The sequence below is a fragment of the Triturus cristatus genome, chromosome 1_2 (genome assembly GCF_964204655.1).
Source record: "Triturus cristatus chromosome 1_2, aTriCri1.1, whole genome shotgun sequence".
Classification (NCBI taxonomy): Eukaryota; Metazoa; Chordata; class Amphibia; order Caudata; family Salamandridae; genus Triturus; species Triturus cristatus.
In genome coordinates, this window is record NC_140580.1 from 1078145658 (window position 1) to 1078165602 (window position 19945).

The window sequence follows — 19945 nt, forward strand, 5'->3', positions numbered from 1 at the left end:
TCAAATTGAACGCTCGCTGTAAGGGGTCTTGTTGCATGCATCGCATGAAGATAGCCCGACCAACCACATTTCCAATGGCCTTAGCACTGTGAATCAGTAGGCTTGTTAGCCCTAAAGGGAGTCCTTCCTTTTTACAGGTTCCAACCCCTGTGAGCATGCCGGCAGGTGCCTGAACACCCTAGGATCCTTCCAGTGCCAATGCTCCACGGGATACACGGGTCCCCGCTGTGAGATGGATGTCAACGAATGCCTGTCCAACCCATGCAAGAATGATGCCACTTGCCTGGACCAGATCGGGGAATTCCAATGCATCTGCATGCCAGGTCAGTATATGGGCTAAGAGGAAGTGCCGACAGATATGGACCACTGGGTCAGTCTCCTTACTTGGAGAATTTCCAGGGTGCAACAGATGTCAAGCGCTTTAGCAGATGTTTAGCGCTGGGATGCCTTCGGGTAGCCAAGCACTTGAGATGCCTTTTCAATTCATTTCAAGTGCAGTAAGTACCTTTAGAACAAACATCAGCAATCATCGTTTTTACAAAGAATATGGAAGCATTTTATTATCAGAAGTTATTATGGTGGACCAGTTCCGATTTTGCAAATTGAATGCGCCAAGGGATTCTAACCCTTTTGCTGTGACAAAAACTGCGGCGTGGATTCTTTGTAAGTGACTTTCTGCTCATATTGAGCTTCTGTACTTTAATTTTCCAGGTTACGAAGGTGTTTTCTGCCAAACAAACACAGATGAGTGCGCGAGCAGCCCCTGTTTGCACAACGGCCACTGCTTTGACAAGATCAATGAGTTTCATTGCGATTGCCCCAAAGGTAAGTGACCTGATCAATGGCCCTTTCGTCATCCTAGGCTTCATCAGTGTGAATCTCTTCTAGATTCACATGCTGTTTACTGTTTTGCCCGATGATGTTCGGGTCCTGAAATGAATTTTAAAGTTATTTGCTAGGGTGCAGACTATCGACAGAGTCAGTAGGACTTGCCATGACGTCAGCGGTAAACTCAGTGTCCCAGTATGTCTCCTCAGTTTTCAGATTCTCTGCTGCACAAATGTGAAGGTATTCTCTTTTATGTGACTGTCAGAGCAGCATTTCCAGATGTCAGTCAAGATGCTTTTTATGTTCTTCCTCAAATTCATCAGTTTTGGAGTTAGTTTGTAAAAGTCCTTCTGCAAGTGTACTCAGGACGCATGATTTCCTTCCAGTGTTTTGAATTGTTGATGTGTAGTTCTATGTGTGTGTTTGCTGTCTGCTGGTTGTCTTTGTTAATTAGCATTTGTAATAAGCACAACGTTATTAGACTGACATCAGAGTGCATTTTAGTCCAGGGTGTGTTTACATTGCCAGTGCCACTGATCTGTTTGTACATACTCTGCACAAACATGCAGAATTTTAAATATTTTCTATTAGTCGTTCCTTCCTTGTCAATTTCTCTTACCTTGCGCCACTCCAGTCTTGAACTTTCTTTTATATCTGCTCTTCACTGTTTTATCCATAATCCATCTTTAAGAAAGAACTCATTACGAACGTGGCCTAACAGTGTGTGAAGTAACCGTGGTTGAAAGGTGCAACTCTTCAGTAAAGAAAGTAGCCTGAAAAATGAAATGTGCAGGGTTTTCTATATTATTTCTTCCATATCCTGCTTCTTCAGGTTCAGTGTTCCATTTATTAAGGGCGATAGTTTTAAACTTGATAGAGTAGGCAGGCTGAATTCTGACAAACATCCCCCCTTCCTAAGGGTATCTAGAACAGGAACCCTGTGTTTGTCCAAGGCACGAGACCAGGCAGGAGCCTCTGGGTAAGAGGAAGGTGTCAGAGCACCAGAGAATGGGGAGGCATTTCATCCTGGTGTCGAAGATTTATATGTTCTGCTCAGAATGGAGAGACCACTCCTCAATGCCCGCCTGGGCCTCCATTCACACTCCCCGAGAGTCCCATCCATGGAGACCTGGTGTGGGCTCCTGGACGTGTCAGAATCCATGGGGTTGCAAATAAATCCTGTAGCTTTGTCCTGGGGTGGTAAAAGCTTTGATCATAGGGGCACGAGTGCCTCTTTCCCGCCTTCCTACGCCTACATAGAAAGGGCTCATGTCATGGGTGCACTCTTAAGGCGGGCGCCTGCAGAATTTTAAGACTTGCATCCTTTACAATTTGCATGCTCGCGAGGCAAGGCTGAGGTCATTCCTGCACTCAAAGGCGAAATCGACGCTGGGGGACAAAGGCCTGTTCTCGTGAGGAATTTGGTTTGAAATGGTAAGAGGTAGAGGTATGCCGGAACTTTTTATGCCCGGGGACAGCAGGGGAAATCTTTTCACCACCTTATTGTTGAGAATTGAAAGGAGGGGTCCAGCGAGGAGCCGGTGAAAGCCAGGCATGGCTGTTAATCCTTCCTGGGGAGAGCTGCAGGAGTTTGTATAGAACTTTACAGAAGGCAGGGGCTTTTTTGTAAATTAGGAGGGTCAGATGAGAATTTCTTTACCCCTAGCCTGCAAACAAATTGCCCCGGATAACGGCCACGGTCCTTCTGACAAGGACACGTTCGCTTTAGCATCACTAATTGCTGCTTTCGAATTGTATTACACCAGAATTGTGAATAAAACCTGGCGACACATTGCATTAATTTAGTGAGACATGTATGTGATGGAGCGGTGGTGACGGGCTGTTCCTGGCCCTTGTTGTGGAAGCTCATGCATGGTGGTGGGATTGTCGACTGGTTTCTGTCGTATTTCCACATCACATGGGCAGGAAGCCGGCAAACGACTGGTGTCACAGAAAGGCCCCTGGACCAGAACACAAATGACCCATTTACCTGTCGTTCATTGTCCTGTCACGCGTGTCAGGGGGCCAAAGTGATGTAATATGTAATGAATACAGTCATACTTTAATGAAATGACAAGAGTCGCCATGAACCGTGTTTTTGACGCGTTTTTCTCTCTTATAGGTTTTGCTGGCCCCCTCTGCCAGTACGACATTGATGAATGTGCCAGCACTCCTTGCAAGAATGGAGCCAAATGTCTGGACGGTGCAAATTCATACACGTGTGACTGTGCAGAAGGTATGTAATCAGCCTGGGAAGGAGGGGCATTGTTGTAAGACGATGCTTGGGAATTCCATGAATCACCTACAGCATGCTTAATAAATGTCTTATTTAATGGTAGCGAATGCAAATGTCACAAATAAATAACTATTTGGAAGTCTCCTGTTTTAGTTCTCGCCTCAAACATTTAGACCTCTCAACTTCCAAAGACATGTCAGAGTGAACAGAGAGTGCAGTATGTTTATAAGTCGATTCAACAGACATGAGCAAGCATAGTTGGCTAAAGGGGTTGCTTTTAATCAGAGTTGAGGAGCCCGCGTCTCCTTCTAGGGGAAAACATTCCACTGAGCATTTCCAACAGATTAACCAATGGGAGGGCCACAACTGTCGAGGCTGCGAGTGAAACCAAAGGAGAGCCTGGACACAAAGCGAAGATATGAGCCCTGGCTGCAAACAAAGTCTCCTTTGTGGAGAACTCCCGCCAGAACTCTACTGCTGAACGGCCTCCAATTATGGTCCCGCTGGTGGCGGGCAGCGATGAAAAGAGGCTGCGCGGGCTTGGTGACCCATAGGGAACGTTATCCGGGGTGCTGTCTAAAAGCTTTACACTGTGCAGTGGGGCCCAGGGTATAACAGGGCCATTAATGCCTCAGAATGTCTTTAACAACGAGTTCATGGACGAGAAAATGGAGGTGCCTTCAAGTCAACAGATTTATTAATGCTACCTTCAACATGAAAAATAATGATGTCTATTATTCCAAATCCTGTAGAATTCCACAGATGGCATGTGGAGTCCATGCAGAAAAAGCTGAAGGTAGGTGTTTACCTGCCTGATGCCCCGTCCCCATGCCTTTCCCTCTGTCCGCGGATGTGACATGCGCAGTGGTATAAGGGGTCCTTTGAAGGGCGTAGCCTTTAGTTGCTCACACGTCCAGTGTTCTGCTGCCCCAGTGGTCGCAGCAAGAATGCACCCTTTGGTGTTGCAGTTTCTCTGGTGAACACTTGCAACTAGGACTGGGGCTGGCCCTTTTCGACAAAACTTCTTCACGGTCTGTGCGTTCCAGCTAGCATGATTGTTTCCTCACGTGAAATAAACATATTCAAGAAGTAGCCAGGCTTCACTTAAGTCTCTTACGGTAGAATGATCATGTCTTCATTCTGGTATCTGTAGACAAGATGCACTGCCCGTTGTAGTCTACACCTGGTGTTCCCTCGGTGACCATCATTGAGAGACGTGAGCCCGGCACAGAGGCGAGGGCAGACGCAGTCTGGGTGCACATTTTTACTGGCAATCACGATTTCAAGCCAAACTGCATACCATGACCATATCCTAAAAGAAGGGCTTCTGAAACGAACTCGTGATTTAATGTCACCCGTCTTCCAAAGCATGCAGTGAACTTGGGTTAGTAGCTGCCCTGGTCATTGGTGATGCCTACAGACAGTGCCGGCATGTTAATCTACTGCCTCTTGCTCGCTGGAACATCAGATTCCCATTAATAGGTTCATATGAATAGAGTTAGAAGTTACTCTGCAAGCCCCAGACTGCAAAGTGCTCTTGCCTACAAGGTGTGAATTGACACAAGGTGTCCCTCATGAAAAGGGCCCACCTGGCTGCTCTGAATCATCCTTTCAGACAGACTCTGCCTTATTCAGGTGACTTGTTAGGAGAGTGATGAGGTTTGGGAGCTTGGAATGATCTACTGCACATGCTGTCCAACCACCAACATAAGTGATCGAGTGGATCCCACACACCCCCTCATTCTGAGGTTATCATTTCCAATCCTAATGAGGAAACAGGCTCTAAAGATGGGGACCACTCCTTGGGGCTTTGCCGGTGTACAGTGGACATCAGTATGATCCATACAAATGCCGCATTTGGCCAATGCCCAAACAGATTATATATCACACTCTTTTTCCTGACCCAACCACTAGATGAGGAATCTTGCACATCATGTGAATCTAGAATATTTGCAAGCGCTAAAGCTATTATCGCAGGTAAGTAACCTTACCCATGATGTCGGCACCACAACGCCCACCCTCATGTTCTCACGGACTGACCTCCTCAGCGGACATTTTGCCGCAGCCAGCTATCAGGAGCGTATGCGAATACTCATGTTAACCCCTGTTATGTGTATGTTTGCCTTGTCAGGATATTCTGGCTTCCACTGTGAGACGGACATCGATGAATGCGATCCTGATCCCTGCCACTATGGGACCTGCTCCGATGGCATTGCAGGCTTCACCTGCAGCTGCGAGCCCGGCTACACCGGCCACCGATGTGAAATCGACATCAACGAGTGCCAGAGCATGCCCTGCCAGAACGGAGGAGAGTGCCAGGACCGCAAAAACAGCTACTCCTGCAGGTGCCACAAAGGAACCACAGGTACCTGCCTTCTTCATCTCAATGTTCTCATGGTTTGAGCTCAGTTTTAGGATTACCTTTAGAATTTGTTTCGAATGCCGACACCGGACAGCATTATTTTTGCAGAGCAATGTGTCCATCCTGCACATTGCACTTAACGTTGAAGAAAGATCATGATGGTCTTTCGTTTGTTGTTTGGGGTGGTAACTGTCATGCTATTGATTATCATTTGTTGTCTGCGGAGTGCGCGCTGGTCTCTGATGGCTGCTGTTAACATTCTTTCAAAAGGGGTCAATTGTGAAACCAACATAGATGACTGTGACAGCAGCCCTTGCGACTACGGCAAATGCATCGACAGGATAAACGGCTACGAGTGCGCATGCGAGCCTGGGTACACAGGTAAGACTGCCATGGAGCGGGGCTCATTCTGATGCCTGCGACTACTTACATTTGAGCAATCACCATTGATTGTGGTAGATCTCGTGTCCAGCACATTGCTTGTCCATTGCACAGCAGGGCAGCTCAGGCGGAATAGCATATTGAAATGTAAATTGATAAAACCAACTTAATCAGCACTTTTAGCCCTTTTAATGCCATACAGGAATGAAGGGCCATCAACTAGCCCCTCTTCCTATCTACACAGGGCTGTACTACTGGATTCAAGGTTTGAATCGAAAGCAACTAACCAAAGAGAACCTGGTCTGCGGTAAATAGGCTTAAATTACAGTCCCTGTGCTTGACAATAATTGCATGAAACATAAAACAGTGCCTCAGGTCAGGGGCTTGTTAGAGATGTACAGCATTGTTCCCCATGAAAAGAGATGTTGTTGCGCATGTGCAGCTTTTGTTTTTTGCACTGGTTCATACATATTGTTTTTTGGCACTCGTATATACATGAGTTTTCGCGAACCCTAATCCGTAGCTCGTTTAAGTAGAGGCCGACAAAAGTCGAGGAGAGGGCAGGTGGAAAGCTAACATTAAATGAATGTGTATGGTGGTGGCTTTGCCTGCTTGGAAAATTTATATAAATAAGTTAAAAGTGGCAGAGTTATCAGAATGGTTTTGGTCTTGAGGCCGCCACAATAATCTAAGCTATTCCACGCTATTGGTGGTATTCGAACTCAGCGCCTTTGACACATATCGCTAACATTGAATAAAGGAATGATTCTCAGGATAGAGCTTCCTTTGGTGAATTAAATCTAGACTATAATTAGAAATGGGATCGCAGGGAGCGACTTTGAGCCAGCGACAGTGCACTGAGCGCAAGGTTGTTTTCGCCAGACCCAGAAGACGACAAAAGGAAAGAGAAGCTCGCAAACGAGGCTTCCAGCCTGTTGAAGGCTGGTGGGTATCACATTGCTCGCCTTGTCAGACTGGTTCTGTTTGATCACCGCAACTCCCAATAGACCCCTTTGAAAAAGGAAGACCCTCTCCTCCGGCGCTTTTGCTCACCTGCGATACGGGTTCCTTAATCGTGGAGCTGCTCACCCAAAGGATGCCTATGAAGCAGGCACAAAGGGGCTTTTCTTTCCCTTCATAGGCAAGGACAGCTTTCTTTAGTATTTCTTTGTCTGATGCTGGAGGTGTTGTTTTACAAGTGAAAGACTCCCGTAGCATATTATCCGATAGTTGAGGTTCACAGAGAAGGAGAATTTCCTGCATCATTTATTTGATCATGCGTAGAATTTCTCGATGAGCATGATTCTTAATAGCCAGTAAGTTGTTGAGCGATGGCCCAAGATCTTTGAAGCTAGCAATACAAGCATCTCTTGTCTACATACATGAGGAAGATGATACATGTTTTATGTGGCCGAGTGTGAACAGAAAGACAAGTGTGGCTCTCAGCAGATAAATGTTAGGCATGGGTTTGAAAATGTACCACTACCTGATAGCAGCCAAGTCTCCTGAGATGTTTTGAGGTCCAAGAGTATCTTAAACCTTTTTTCCTATGTTTAGGGATCATGTGCAACATTAACATTGACGAGTGCGTCTCAAACCCCTGTCACAATGGTGGCACGTGCAAGGATGGCATCAATGGCTTCACCTGTGTTTGCCCGCAGGGCTACCAGGATCCCACCTGCCATTCAGAAGTCAACGAGTGCAACAGCAACCCCTGCATTCACGGAAGATGTCATGATGGCATCAACGGGTACGTATAGTACTTTGAGCTTTATAAATTAATACATTGACTGTGCAAGAATAGAAAGAAGTACGGTTGTCCAGAGGAGGTGGGACTTGACCATTTGGGAGTGAGAGTAAGATTGCATCTACTTTTAAAAAGTCTTAGTGAGTCTGTCGCAACTTGATTTTGAGTCTCAAACTTCAACTACAGAAGGAAAATACATGTTATTTTAGATTCACTATAATTTTTATAGAAAAGTGTTCAATATAAATTTTCTGCATGCTCTTTGTCACCACGCTCACCACTGTTAATACTCCAAAGAATTTTCAGTGTGAAGTGCGGGATAGGGTCTTCTTGTCCTAACATCATCTGGGTGGCGTGATGGTAGTTTGATATCTGCTCGAAGATGGCCACATCCTGAGCTGTACCAGTGGCGCGAAAGAGAAGTGGCTTGCTGATGATGTTAGTGGTATTTCCTTGCATCCTGTTTCGTTTTGCTGCCCTCCAGGGCAGGCGGATGGGGCAGGTTGCTAGGACCACTTTTTTTAGGTATAGCAGAAGGTCCCATATGCACTAGAATCTGTGCATGCACTCAGGTTAAGCTAAGCATAATCTTTTTTATCTGTTCCTTAAATTCAAAAGATCATCCTATTGGTTATTTAATGCGGCCACTGTAAGCGATTCAGACTTTTTGCCCAAGAAGCAACTAATGAAGATTCACGTTGTTGCACTATGCTAGCCGTCTTGCTCACGATGACTGCACGAGAAGACAAACACTGCGACAGTCCTTCATTCAGTGGGCCTTTGTCCTCGAAGTGGATACTTGTACCAGGAAGTGATGGTGCATTATAATTTCCAGCCACGCTCCTGTTTTTTAACTGATCCTGTACCAGCTCCTCCTCTAACACTGAAGCAGCTCATCCTCTCTTAAGCAGTCCTCTGATCCTGCCCTTACCATGCCCCTGGGCACTCTGCTGGATGGAGGCATCTTTGTGCCCAAATATTGCAGCAAATTAATAACTGCATTCCCTTGAGCATTGGGAAACAGAGCACATGGCAAAGAAAAGCACCTGGGCATTAGGAAGTTTAGATGCGTTAGCCAATCAACTGTAGTTAGCATAAGATGCTATTGGTTATGTTTTTTCATCTTTGCCTTTTCGTACTACAGATACCGCTGTGACTGTGACCCGGGCTGGAGCGGTACAAACTGTGACATAAACAACAACGAATGTGACTCCAATCCCTGCATGAACGGAGGAACATGCAAAGACATGACCAGCGGATACCTCTGCTCCTGCCGGGACGGCTTCAGTGGTAAGAGCATCTTGTTGTTGGGGATGAGTGGAAGTTGTATGGGGCTGTGTTCGGAGCCAGAAATGGTAGAGCTTTGGTTTGTCGGTCCACAGCATCTTGTACTCAAACCCCCATTCTGTTTTGAGCGCATCAATGGGAGCTTAAGCTGAGTGGTTGAGTACAGCTGTGGGGTTGATTCCATAGAAGGACCGCAGTGGGTAGTAACCGAATAGGCATCACATGATATTTAGAACTGCATACTTTCTATAGCCTCACAACTATTACCACGATCGGGAATGGTTTCTCCATATTCACCAAGACCACAGAAAACCTTACTCTAGTTTAGGAAAGAGCTGAAGAGCCCCCACTTAAACAACACTATATCACAACACAGTAGCATTCCACCCCTGCTCTCAGAAACTATCTTTCCTTCCAGTTACTCGTTGACCCTATCTTTTCCTTTGACCCTGTACTGCGCTACGCTGACTTTCGGCTAGTTTTGTGCAAAACAAATACTCATACAAAAATTTGTACCCACAGTATTCTTGGAAGTAATACAGTTGCATTCTCTGAACATCCAAAAGAAAGTTTTTGAAGAGTTTTAAGCCCACCAAGGGTCTCAGAGAGTTTTAAGCCCATAAAAAGACCAAAAGCCATAAAATTCAGTGTTATATCAATTATGTAAAGACTGCAACAACACTGCATTTTGTATCCTTAAAATATATATATGGCATTGGACATTATAAGATAGACCCACCAAACATATAAAGGACTCAATGAATAGGTACAGAGACTTTGAACAAGCAGGGAATAGACTGCTAGAACGTTTGTGAAGATTTGGACTTACTCCAAGCATGAACATAAACTTATCATGTGGTACCATTTTTACACGGGTTTCTTGAAATGTCTGCAGCTACCCTAACATCACTGATAAACAGATAATCCTCAGCATTTTCCCAATCGCTTTTTTACTAATGGTTTCCTTTGTGCCTTTTTCATTACAGGCCCCAATTGTCAAACTAACATTAATGAGTGCGCTTCTAACCCGTGCCTGAATCAGGGAACCTGCATTGATGACGTGGCAGGGTACAACTGTAACTGCCTGCTGCCGTACACTGGTAAGGATGGCGCGTCAACTGAGGGCAATGTTGGTGCTAATATTCTAAGGACATGAGGTTACTTACTAGACCTTGGTGATAATCACAAATACACCCAGGAACATACACTTGCTGATGGTCTCTGAATGCAGATGTAGTGTTTGCAGCATAGGGGATGGCCTGGCCCTGCTATTTCCATAAAGCATGGTTGAATGGGTCCTTCCATGAATTTGAAACCAGGGGGCATGCTTACTTGCACCTCTTTGGATTTCATTAGCTCTAATGAGCCACATAGGGGAGGAAAGGGTGTAGCAGACCGTTCGTTGGGTCTTCCACAAAATTATGATGGGTTTAATATCTCCTCCCAACTTTAGAGAAGAAATGCTAGTCTGTACACCACAGCTCCTGACTTACAAAAGCAGTGATGTACCCATACCTGCAATGTAGACGGGGCATTATTCTCAACAGCCCGCATTGAGCTTTACTTGTGAAAGTCATACACCCAGGCCATGAACATGCATGGGAAGTGATGCTGCTTGGTCACTGATTCAATCATATTGTTTCTCTGCATATAATCCTCATCTCTAAAACCACATAATATGCTTCTTTATCTAGTTAGGAACCCTTTTGCTGAATCTCGCACGGGGGTCAGGTGTGTGTGACTGAGGCCATGAATCCTATCAAATTAAAAAGAACTTATGAGTCAGAGGGCAGACTTTTTTTTGCACCTTTTTGGGTCTAGCATCTTATTCTGAGCTGACCATTGGCCCCATACCACATCTACAATCTTTAGCCCTCCAAGCCTTTTTTCTCCTGCCGCACTTTTCATTCTACAACTTAAAGTTTAACTTTCCTGTTAGCAGTGTGGACCTACAAATTGCATCTTGGAAGGTGCAGTTGGTAAAGCCTGGACTGGCTAAAAATGAGACACATGACATGGGGCGACTGGGCAGCTATGTGAGATGGATCAAGGGGGTGTCCTTTGCAGTTCATGCAAAACAGGCAGCATCGCCAATGTTAAAAAAGCGGAAACCTCACGACGGATTAGGAAGTACCAGAACACGTTGTGCGTATTACGGCAATGGAATAACATTTTCCGTAGCACAGAGAGCCTCTTTCTCCCTGCAAATGATGCAACCTGTTATTCAAGAAAACACACAGCGATAGGGTGTTAAAGTTTTATGTTAGGGAGGAGAAGCAAACTGGCCCATTCTCTGACACTACATTTTGGAAAAATACACATCAGATCATTGGAATAACAGCCTGGAGATTGTGGCGGGCTGGGAATAGCGGCTGACCCGGCTGTGAGGCTCACTTCCTGCCTCCTCTCGCAGAATGGCAACATATGCACAATTGCAGGAAGCTGTGTCGAGTTTCCTGTCTCTGCTGGTTACCGTAGTAACCAGTAGAGTAAAAAAAAAAGTCGCTGGAAAAATCACAGAAGGCCTCCTTAGAAGATAGCAGCTGACAAGTAGCATACATTTCTTCATTTCTTTTATCCCTTTCACTGTATTTGTAAACACGAGAGCTATACATCGGTTCATTCTCACGTTCCGTAACATAGCCTAACACAGATGTTGGTTCTATGCTCGTCAAGGGTAAATAAGGCAAGTCCAACTGGGCTTTTTACTGTCTGTTGGCAAGTATGAATAGTATTATTTCCACATTTATGACCCTTTACATAACCTGCTTTTAGGCCACATTTACAAGGGGGTGTTGTCTGTTTACTTATATGGTCGGTAAATTAATGCACCGCTCATCGTCACAAACTAAAGCATTGGTGGTAAGTTTAATTAATGCCTTGAGGGTCCTACAAAGGAGCTCAACATTGAAACACAACTAGGATTTTTGGCAGATCCCTTGCAGATCAGAAATATGGAAACCCCATCTTCTCGCCATTTGAACTTTAGCTTGGCTTTCCACTGTGTGGCCACTCCAAAGGCGATTAAACAGGTTGGCTTTGCAGTGCAGGTCCCACATGCGGGGAGGTCTTGGCTCCATTCCCTGAAACCCCATCTTCTCACCATTTGAACTTTAGCTTGGCTTTCCACTGTGTGGCCAGTCCAAAGGCGATTATACACGTTGGCTTTGCATTGCAGGTCCCACATGCGGGGAGGTCTTGGCCCCATGCTCCGATAACCCATGCAAGAACGGAGGCGAATGCCGGGAATCTGAAGACTACGAGAGCTTCTCCTGCTCCTGTCCTGCTGGCTGGCAAGGTATTGTGAGAGTTATTTACTGAATGGGGCCGTTTCCCAAAGGTGCATCAAAGAGTGAGTGCATGTGCGTCTTTTCGTGCAGATCATGTATGTAGATCATATATGCTATTGTATGTTTAGGGGTTACTTAAGAATCTTGCTGTAAAATGACAGTGTCTCTTAACTGCAGTCCTTTTGTGCTCTTGGCGAAATTTTGTTTCACATCCTACAAGATTGTTCTCCTTCTCCAAACCTTTACCTGCTTTTCTAAAAAGGCTGGGGTATATGGCTGTCTAGTATGGACCGCTTGATGGAGGGACCTTGCTCCAGGAATACAGATATAGCTATTTCCTAAACCCTGACAGGGTGACATTACACTTAGAACTTCAGATTGATCGACCTAAATTAAACGGTATTTTATTATTCTGGCTGATCAAAGGAAGCTTTGGCCACAGACCTTAGTTCTGAAGAGGAACAAGACCAAGCTCCCTTATATTTCAAATTTGTCCTGAAGAAGTCCTTAGGGTTGAAACGCGTCGGCTACGCTGTTTTAAAAAAAAAAAGAACTCAATAAAGAAAATCTGAAACAAGACCTGCTGAACGGATTGACATATTTTATATGACTGTATTTTGAATTAACCATATGGAGTGCTGGATCGCAGTGTTGGGAATATGACTGTCTTGTTAGAACTCTGGTATGTTTTACAGTCTCAGGTCAGGAAGAGAGGGTGGTGCACCTAAGTGGAAAGGCCTTTTTCTAGGTCTGCTAAACCTATTGTTAACGATGCTTTCAAATATACATAGGGTAGGCCTTGGCTCCACCTAGTGGAGTATTACTTTCTCACCGCATGTTGGCGCTGGTTATATCAGTCCTCACCCTATTGTCCGCTTCCATTGCAATGCATGAGGAACTATTTTACATCGTTGAACTACACTGAATCATCACACACTATATCCTTTATATCATGGATGCACTGTATACAGAAAACTACCTTTTTTCCCCCTTCTCACTGCAGCAAAATGCAAGCTAGATCTATTGGCTTTGCCAACGCTTGTTCTTGAAAGTAGCCCTTCCTCAAAGTAATGTCACATTGTTTCTCATGCTAAATAAATATTACATTAAATGCTTCAGTATTACATATTTGGATTATTGCATATTCTAGTGTTTTTAATTGGGGAACAGACATGAGCTCTAAAAGTAGTCCCGCGTTGCAGAAAACCTGCCTCGGTCTAATGTTTTGTTGCAGACGTGTTTTTTACACTGTTTCTTCTGTGGGATTTATGGAGAATTCTGCAATTTTCATGAGTTTTTCATGCGTGCTTGAAAATTGCATGACTGAAAGCGTTAACGTGGAGTGCTCAGCAAATTCTGCATGTGATTTTCTTGAAGATGGAGGTGAATTTTGCTGCTGAACAGTGGCCCCTTGTTTCGGCCACTGCATAATCTGCAAGGGACTCAGATGAAAGAGATTCCTGTGTCAAGTAATCGGATAGCTTAAAACATTCCTTTGGAAATTCAGTCGCTCTTTAATCCTGAATAGACATTCGGTACCAGTTGTCTGCTGCACTAATGTCAGGTCCTTCCCCTGTTGAATACATGCCTGTCCTGAGCATTGTTTTTTTTAGCAGCATGAATGCTAACTCTATCTGCCCTTTTCTCATTTTCTTTAGGCCAAACATGTGAGATTGATATCAACGAATGTGTCAAAAGTCCCTGCAGGAATGGTGCGGCGTGTCAGAACACCGATGGGAGCTACCGGTGCAACTGCAAGGCAGGCTACTCTGGCCGCCATTGCGAGACGGACATAGATGACTGTCTGCCGAGTGAGTGGTCACTTTTAAAAAGTAATAGTGGTTAATTTACAATTTTGCAAAGAGGGATTGATGCAAAATAATGCTGGAGTAATTTAGACCACAAATTGTGGTTCCTGGATCTCTTTTAAAGGGTGCCATAAAGCAATGTTTAGACTGGTATTGGCCTGTGACATAAGTGTTTGAGTTGGTGAATTGTCAAACAGAATATGTCTTTGCCAGGGGATCCTTTTAACTTGTCACCAGGCTTTAGTATGTTACTGGATTTGTTGTTTTGCTGTGGCTTCTAGTTGGCGTGAGACTCAATTTCATGGTTTGTGCATTGCCCAGATGTCCTGCTAGTCTCACGGTCCTACATTTCCTGTATCCACATTAAAATATGGCATGCCCCACTTAGAGCTTCAGAGAACAAGCCTACATGGCCATCTCACTGTCACTAACCTGACAGTGGTAGCAGGCATTTTGGTGAACTAGGCACAGAGCTCCAGATTTTGCTTCCATCTCTGCAACATGAGATTAAAATCAAGGGCTTGCTCAATTTGAGCCGGTGGTTGCAAGTGGAGCCCACCAGAACTTATTTGTGGGGACTGGCACTTACTGTTCCTTATCAGACTTTGACCCAGAGCAAGAGGGAGTAAAACACAAAAGAAGGAAGTAGAGAAAGAAGCAAAAAACAATCACAAATGAAAACATCAGGGATGAAAAAGAGACATGAGGTTAAGGTCACGGCTTTGCAGCCTTGGTATTGAGCAATACCAACATTGGTCAGTGCCAGGTGAGGGGCTTCAAACGAAAAGTTTGGGACTGGGCACTTATTACTTTTACAAAATAAATACTGGGGAACACATTAAGATCTGGCACATCTCGTTTGGTTTCTGAGAGCGTGGTGTACTGTTGCCGCCCCTCATTTAACGGTTTTATGCTTTTTGCATGCTGTAAACCCTTATGCATTCTGAGGCCCTCCCTCTGGTTCTCTGTCCTAAGGAGCTAGATTGCAGGGAATCTGTGTGGTGTCTGCATTGAATTGAAATCTTGACTTCATTTTGTTTGTTGACCTGTTTCAGATCCTTGTCACAGTGGAGGTTCGTGCTCTGATGGCATCAACGCGTTCTTTTGCAACTGCCTCGCCGGGTTCCGTGGGCCTAAGTGTGAGGAGGACATCAACGAGTGTGCCAGCAACCCTTGCAAAAACGGGGCCAACTGCACCGACTGCGTGAATAGCTACACTTGCACCTGCCCATCAGGGTTCAGCGGGATTCATTGTGAAAACAACACCCCTGACTGCACTGAGAGGTACAAAGTTGCACATCTGTTCTTTCAAAGCCATACACCTCAAGCACATAGGGTGGGCCACTTTCCTGCCAACCAAGCCAGTTCAGGTTTTGGGATATGCAGGCAGCACATGTGGAGGCTGCAAGCGCCTTGCCTTGCAGTTTTACAAGACTTGTGTTAACGTACAACAAACCACAACACAATTAGTGGTGCTGAGACTCCGTATTCCTTCGCAGAGTGTGCATTTACTATTGTGAGTGCTGATGTTAACACTGGGAAAATAGACCTCTGAACAGTGGATAACTGTGAACGGGGCCAGATGTTTGTGGGATAAGCATGGCAAGCACTACAATTCTTGGGTAATCATGTGGGTGAGGAGAGAGTTTAGAGTTTACATGTGCAGTTCTGTAACGATTCCCTCTACAGCTTGTCAAAAATAGTACGCCCAGTCCCTTCCATCTCTTCACACATGCCACAACGTTTCCTTGGATGGGTATAGAACGTATTAGATAACCACTGGCAGAGAATGCTAGAAATTGGAAAAGTTACAGATAGGGTTTTTGATACATCCCAGCCCTCCCACCTGCAAACCCATGGGTTTAATTGTCAACGTTTTCATAGAAACTTACCTATGAAACAAAAATGGAAAAAACAGTGAAACATGCACAGGCCATACACTCCAAAAATCCCCACTGCAAGGGTTAGGTTAGCAGAATTAGACCTTCTCCCAGAAGAGCATTGGGGAAATGGTGGAAAATAAAATATTAATTATCACGGTATCTTATTGGTAACACAAATAAAATGTTGGTTCATTTGAAAAGAGCTTTATTAAGAAACAATGTGGGAGTAGTAATTCCACATTACAGTGTACTGGGAAATATGTTTATAATATTCTGTTCCTTAGTATAATCAACACCTATAAATATGTATTCATTTAATGTGAAACCTAAGTTAGAAATGCTTCTTCAAAAGGAATGTTCTGTTCAGTGTTGTCACCATGGCAGAGTTGGAAAGTTGTGTTAAACAAGAAAATTTGGTAATAGTCAGAAAAAGAATGCTTGGTATGGAGGGCTGTAATTTAGGAAGAAAGACTAAAAGAGTGTAATGTTGCTAGTGTTCCAAAATGTAGAACTATAAATACTTGTAGGATAGTAATAGACTAGAAGACACCATAGCATGTTTAGACTAGGTTATTGTTCAGGCACCGGCCTTTCCTGTCATAAGTGATGAGCCTTCAAGCACATCCTCAGTAAAGTTCCACATTGGCAGTTCCTTCATGCCCTCTAATGTAGGTTTCAGTAAGGAAGCCGCTGCATTTCATAACTGGTGAAACCAATAGACATCAAGGTGGGGGGGGGGGGCTGTTGGACTTGGACACCATTCTGTAATAATGCTTTGAAGATGCCATGGGTACTAGCACTAACAGGCCTGCATTTCTCTGGTTTCAGCTCTTGCTTCAATGGTGGCACTTGCATCGATGGCATTAACACGTTCACCTGCCGGTGCCCAGCTGGCTTCATAGGAAGTTACTGTGAGCATGACGTCAACGAGTGTGACTCCAAGCCGTGTCTGAATGGTGGGACTTGTCAGGACAGCTACGGGACCTACAAATGCACCTGTCCCCAGGGTTACACTGGCCTCAACTGCCAGGTAGGCATGCATGTGATGGACTGTAACTTACTAAAGGCCATGCACTCTTCCCTTTCACCCATTGGTCCACTCAATGGAGAAGACAATAAATAAATTGTTGTTCATATATCTCCTGTGGCTATGGAAGAAGTGCCTACTTTCTGTAGCATTTCCATGTATTACTGCTGTTTTTATATTTACACCTTGCCACGTCTGGTGTGGTTGTGCTCTTCATAGCACCAATACACTAACACAAATGTGCAATGTGATTATTCTCCCTCCAGAATCTCGTGCGCTGGTGTGATTCCTCCCCATGCAAGCATGGAGGCAAGTGCTGGCAAACCAACAACCTGTACCGCTGCGAGTGCAACAGCGGCTGGACCGGGCTCTACTGCGACGTGCCTAGCGTGTCTTGCGAGGTAGCTGCTAAACAGCAAGGTAAATAAAGTGTGACTCTGAAAGCCAGAGCCGAGGCTTGCAGCCTTTTCTTGAATCACACAACCAACCCTCTTGGTGGAGACTATGCTGAGTATTGTGTGTGATAACATGCGTGCCATGGAGTGTCGTACTAGCTAGCTTTTAATTCAATCAAACTACTCCCGTAGCGAGGGAAACTCTAGCAGTTACTTTTTCTTGCATTTAGAATTTTGAAAAGAATGCTAGACATTGATGGAATCACCAATGACTCAAGTAATTGTTCTCTATTCTACTTTGTGGATATTATAATATCCCTTCCATCAAGAAACTTCGTTCGTACACAATTGGATATGAGGGCTGCTAATCCTTTAGTGATCCACTGTGTTTCTCAGCCGCTGACCATTCTTTGCCAATTCTAGGAGTTGACGTGGCCAATCTGTGCAGGAACTCTGGCCTTTGCGAAGACACTGGCAACACTCACCACTGCCGGTGCCAGGCAGGTTACACCGGGAGCTACTGCGAGGAGCAAGTCGACGAATGCTCGCCCAACCCTTGCCAGAATGGCGCCACCTGCACAGACTATCTCGGCGGTTATTCTTGTGAGGTAAGACATTACCCTACTTTCAAAAGCTGATGAAATTAGTAGGTAAAGAAAGGTCCTACTGTGATCCTTCCACATGCAGATGGGATGGTAGTGAAACAGTAGTCCAGGCACCAAAGTGTTTGTTAATGTTCATGCTGTAGAAATACCATGAATAGCTTAGAAGATATCTGAACATTTGAAATACTTTGACAACTCCAAAACCAGAGTATTCCATATAATTAAATATCCCTCTATCCACCTTAATAGTTATCCTTAGTATTGATCATATTTTAAATGTCCAAGTCTAAACCATTGCAAAAAGATCAATTGGTCTAAACCATGTCACATCAGATCGCAGAAATATTAAAATTTAAAATGCTGGCCTATTCATTTAAATACGAAAGCTTTCGAACCATTAAGTGGTTATAACACAATGTCTCCTTCTGCAAGAAAGTGGAACGCGTTTACCATGGTTGTGGTGTATCAAATACAATTGAATTTGTAGCTGCAATGCATTATGACTTTTCATTTTGCACACAGGTCATGCATCCAATATAAACAAAGCTCTACCATAACGTGCTTCTTTGCATTGTCTTGTTACAGTGTGTAGCTGGCTATCACGGGATTAACTGCTCACAGGAGATCAATGAATGCCAGTCTCACCCCTGCCAGAACGGAGGAACCTGCATCGACCTCGTCAATACCTACAAATGCTCTTGTCCCAGAGGAACTCAAGGTGATTTTGAATATCCAAGGCAGTATTATGCATACAGAACTGGGGGCGTGGCTGCAAGTGTCATTGTTGGTCGCCTTGTTTACTTCGTATCACCAGCGGGGAAAGGATACGTGTTGACATCACTGGCGACTAGGTCAAGTGCCCTTACAACACTGGTGAAAGCATAAGCCTTACACAGCACCCACTTTGGTGCATTGCCCTACCTAGTCCAGTGTGTGGAAGCTGGGCAACTGTATTAGGATTTGGCAAAAAACACCATTCCAGCCTCTAGAATGGACCAGCAGAATGGTGCTCCCTTCGTCTGGTCTCCGCTTCTTTTTCTACTGCAGGCTGCGCAAAGATGAACAAAGAATTTGAAAGTGGGTGGAGGAGGACCAGGAAGATGTTGAATTGTAGCAAGCCTAGATAGGCTTTGAGGATCCTTGTCTGCCATCAATAGCCATATTTTGGAATGTGCCCCTGTGGAGTTCTAATACTCTTAACATTAAAGTGTAAATCATAACAACAGTTCACTTCCCTGCATCTCAAACTATCACCAGTCATGGTCATTCTGGAATGTAGCTTTGTTTGATGACGACACCAGGTGTTTTGAGGTGTATTGTGACATCATTTACTGGATTTGACATATCACACTGTGTTCTCCATCACTAAAAGTTATGTCACTTTGAAATAATAGAACATACAATGTATGACACTTTTTCTTTGTATGTCCCTTCTTAACATTAGGGGTGCACTGTGAAATCAATGTCGACGACTGCAATCCTTTCTTCGATCCCGTCAACCATGAGCCAAAGTGCTTCAACAATGGCAAGTGTGTTGACCGGGTTGGGGGTTACAATTGCAATTGCCCCCCTGGCTTCGTTGGCGAGCGCTGTGAAGGAGATGTCAACGAATGCCTGTCCAACCCATGCGACCCCCGAGGAACTCAAAACTGCATTCAGCTGGTTAATGATTACAGGTGTGAGTGTCGACATGGATATTCAGGTAAGCAAAGCCTATTTCTGCATTATGCCATGCACCGTACACCTTTCTGGTCAGTTCCGTTTTATAATCATCTCATTTTTATCCAGGACGACGCTGCAACACAGTGGTTGATGGATGCAAGGGCAAGCCATGTAGAAATGGTGGAACATGTTCTGTCGCGAGTAACACGGATCGCGGATTCATCTGTAAATGCCCACCTGTAAGTAGCTACGCTTCAGTGTCTAGTAATATTACAGATATGCCTCTGTAGAGGTTTAAGGTCTTTGGGAGTTGCAACGTTTATGAAAAATGTACTTCCTGGGCTAAATGTGTTGTGTCCTCAAGTTTCACCTCTATGATGAGGCCCGAGAGGCTGAAGTATGTCCGGGATAGATTGTCCTCCTGTTCAGAGGGG

The 19945-nt window shown here is 44.7% G+C and overlaps 1 protein-coding gene across 2 annotated transcripts in view; it reads left to right on the top strand.

Annotated features, from left to right (window-relative positions):
• NOTCH1 (notch receptor 1) overlaps positions 1 to 19945 on the top strand; it is a 136873-nt gene that overhangs the window by 104320 nt on the left and 12608 nt on the right. For both annotated transcript variants that reach the window (XM_085612969.1, XM_085612960.1), the window contains exons 8-24: positions 138 to 323; positions 712 to 825; positions 2951 to 3064; positions 5196 to 5429; positions 5697 to 5807; positions 7365 to 7557; positions 8699 to 8844; positions 9828 to 9941; positions 12020 to 12139; positions 13790 to 13942; positions 14995 to 15223; positions 16651 to 16852; positions 17116 to 17269; positions 17668 to 17852; positions 18435 to 18567; positions 19294 to 19551; positions 19638 to 19750. In XM_085612969.1, the coding sequence (XP_085469095.1) occupies positions 138 to 323; positions 712 to 825; positions 2951 to 3064; positions 5196 to 5429; positions 5697 to 5807; positions 7365 to 7557; positions 8699 to 8844; positions 9828 to 9941; positions 12020 to 12139; positions 13790 to 13942; positions 14995 to 15223; positions 16651 to 16852; positions 17116 to 17269; positions 17668 to 17852; positions 18435 to 18567; positions 19294 to 19551; positions 19638 to 19750 (2759 nt within the window). The remainder of the gene's footprint in view (positions 1 to 137; positions 324 to 711; positions 826 to 2950; positions 3065 to 5195; positions 5430 to 5696; positions 5808 to 7364; positions 7558 to 8698; positions 8845 to 9827; positions 9942 to 12019; positions 12140 to 13789; positions 13943 to 14994; positions 15224 to 16650; positions 16853 to 17115; positions 17270 to 17667; positions 17853 to 18434; positions 18568 to 19293; positions 19552 to 19637; positions 19751 to 19945) is intronic.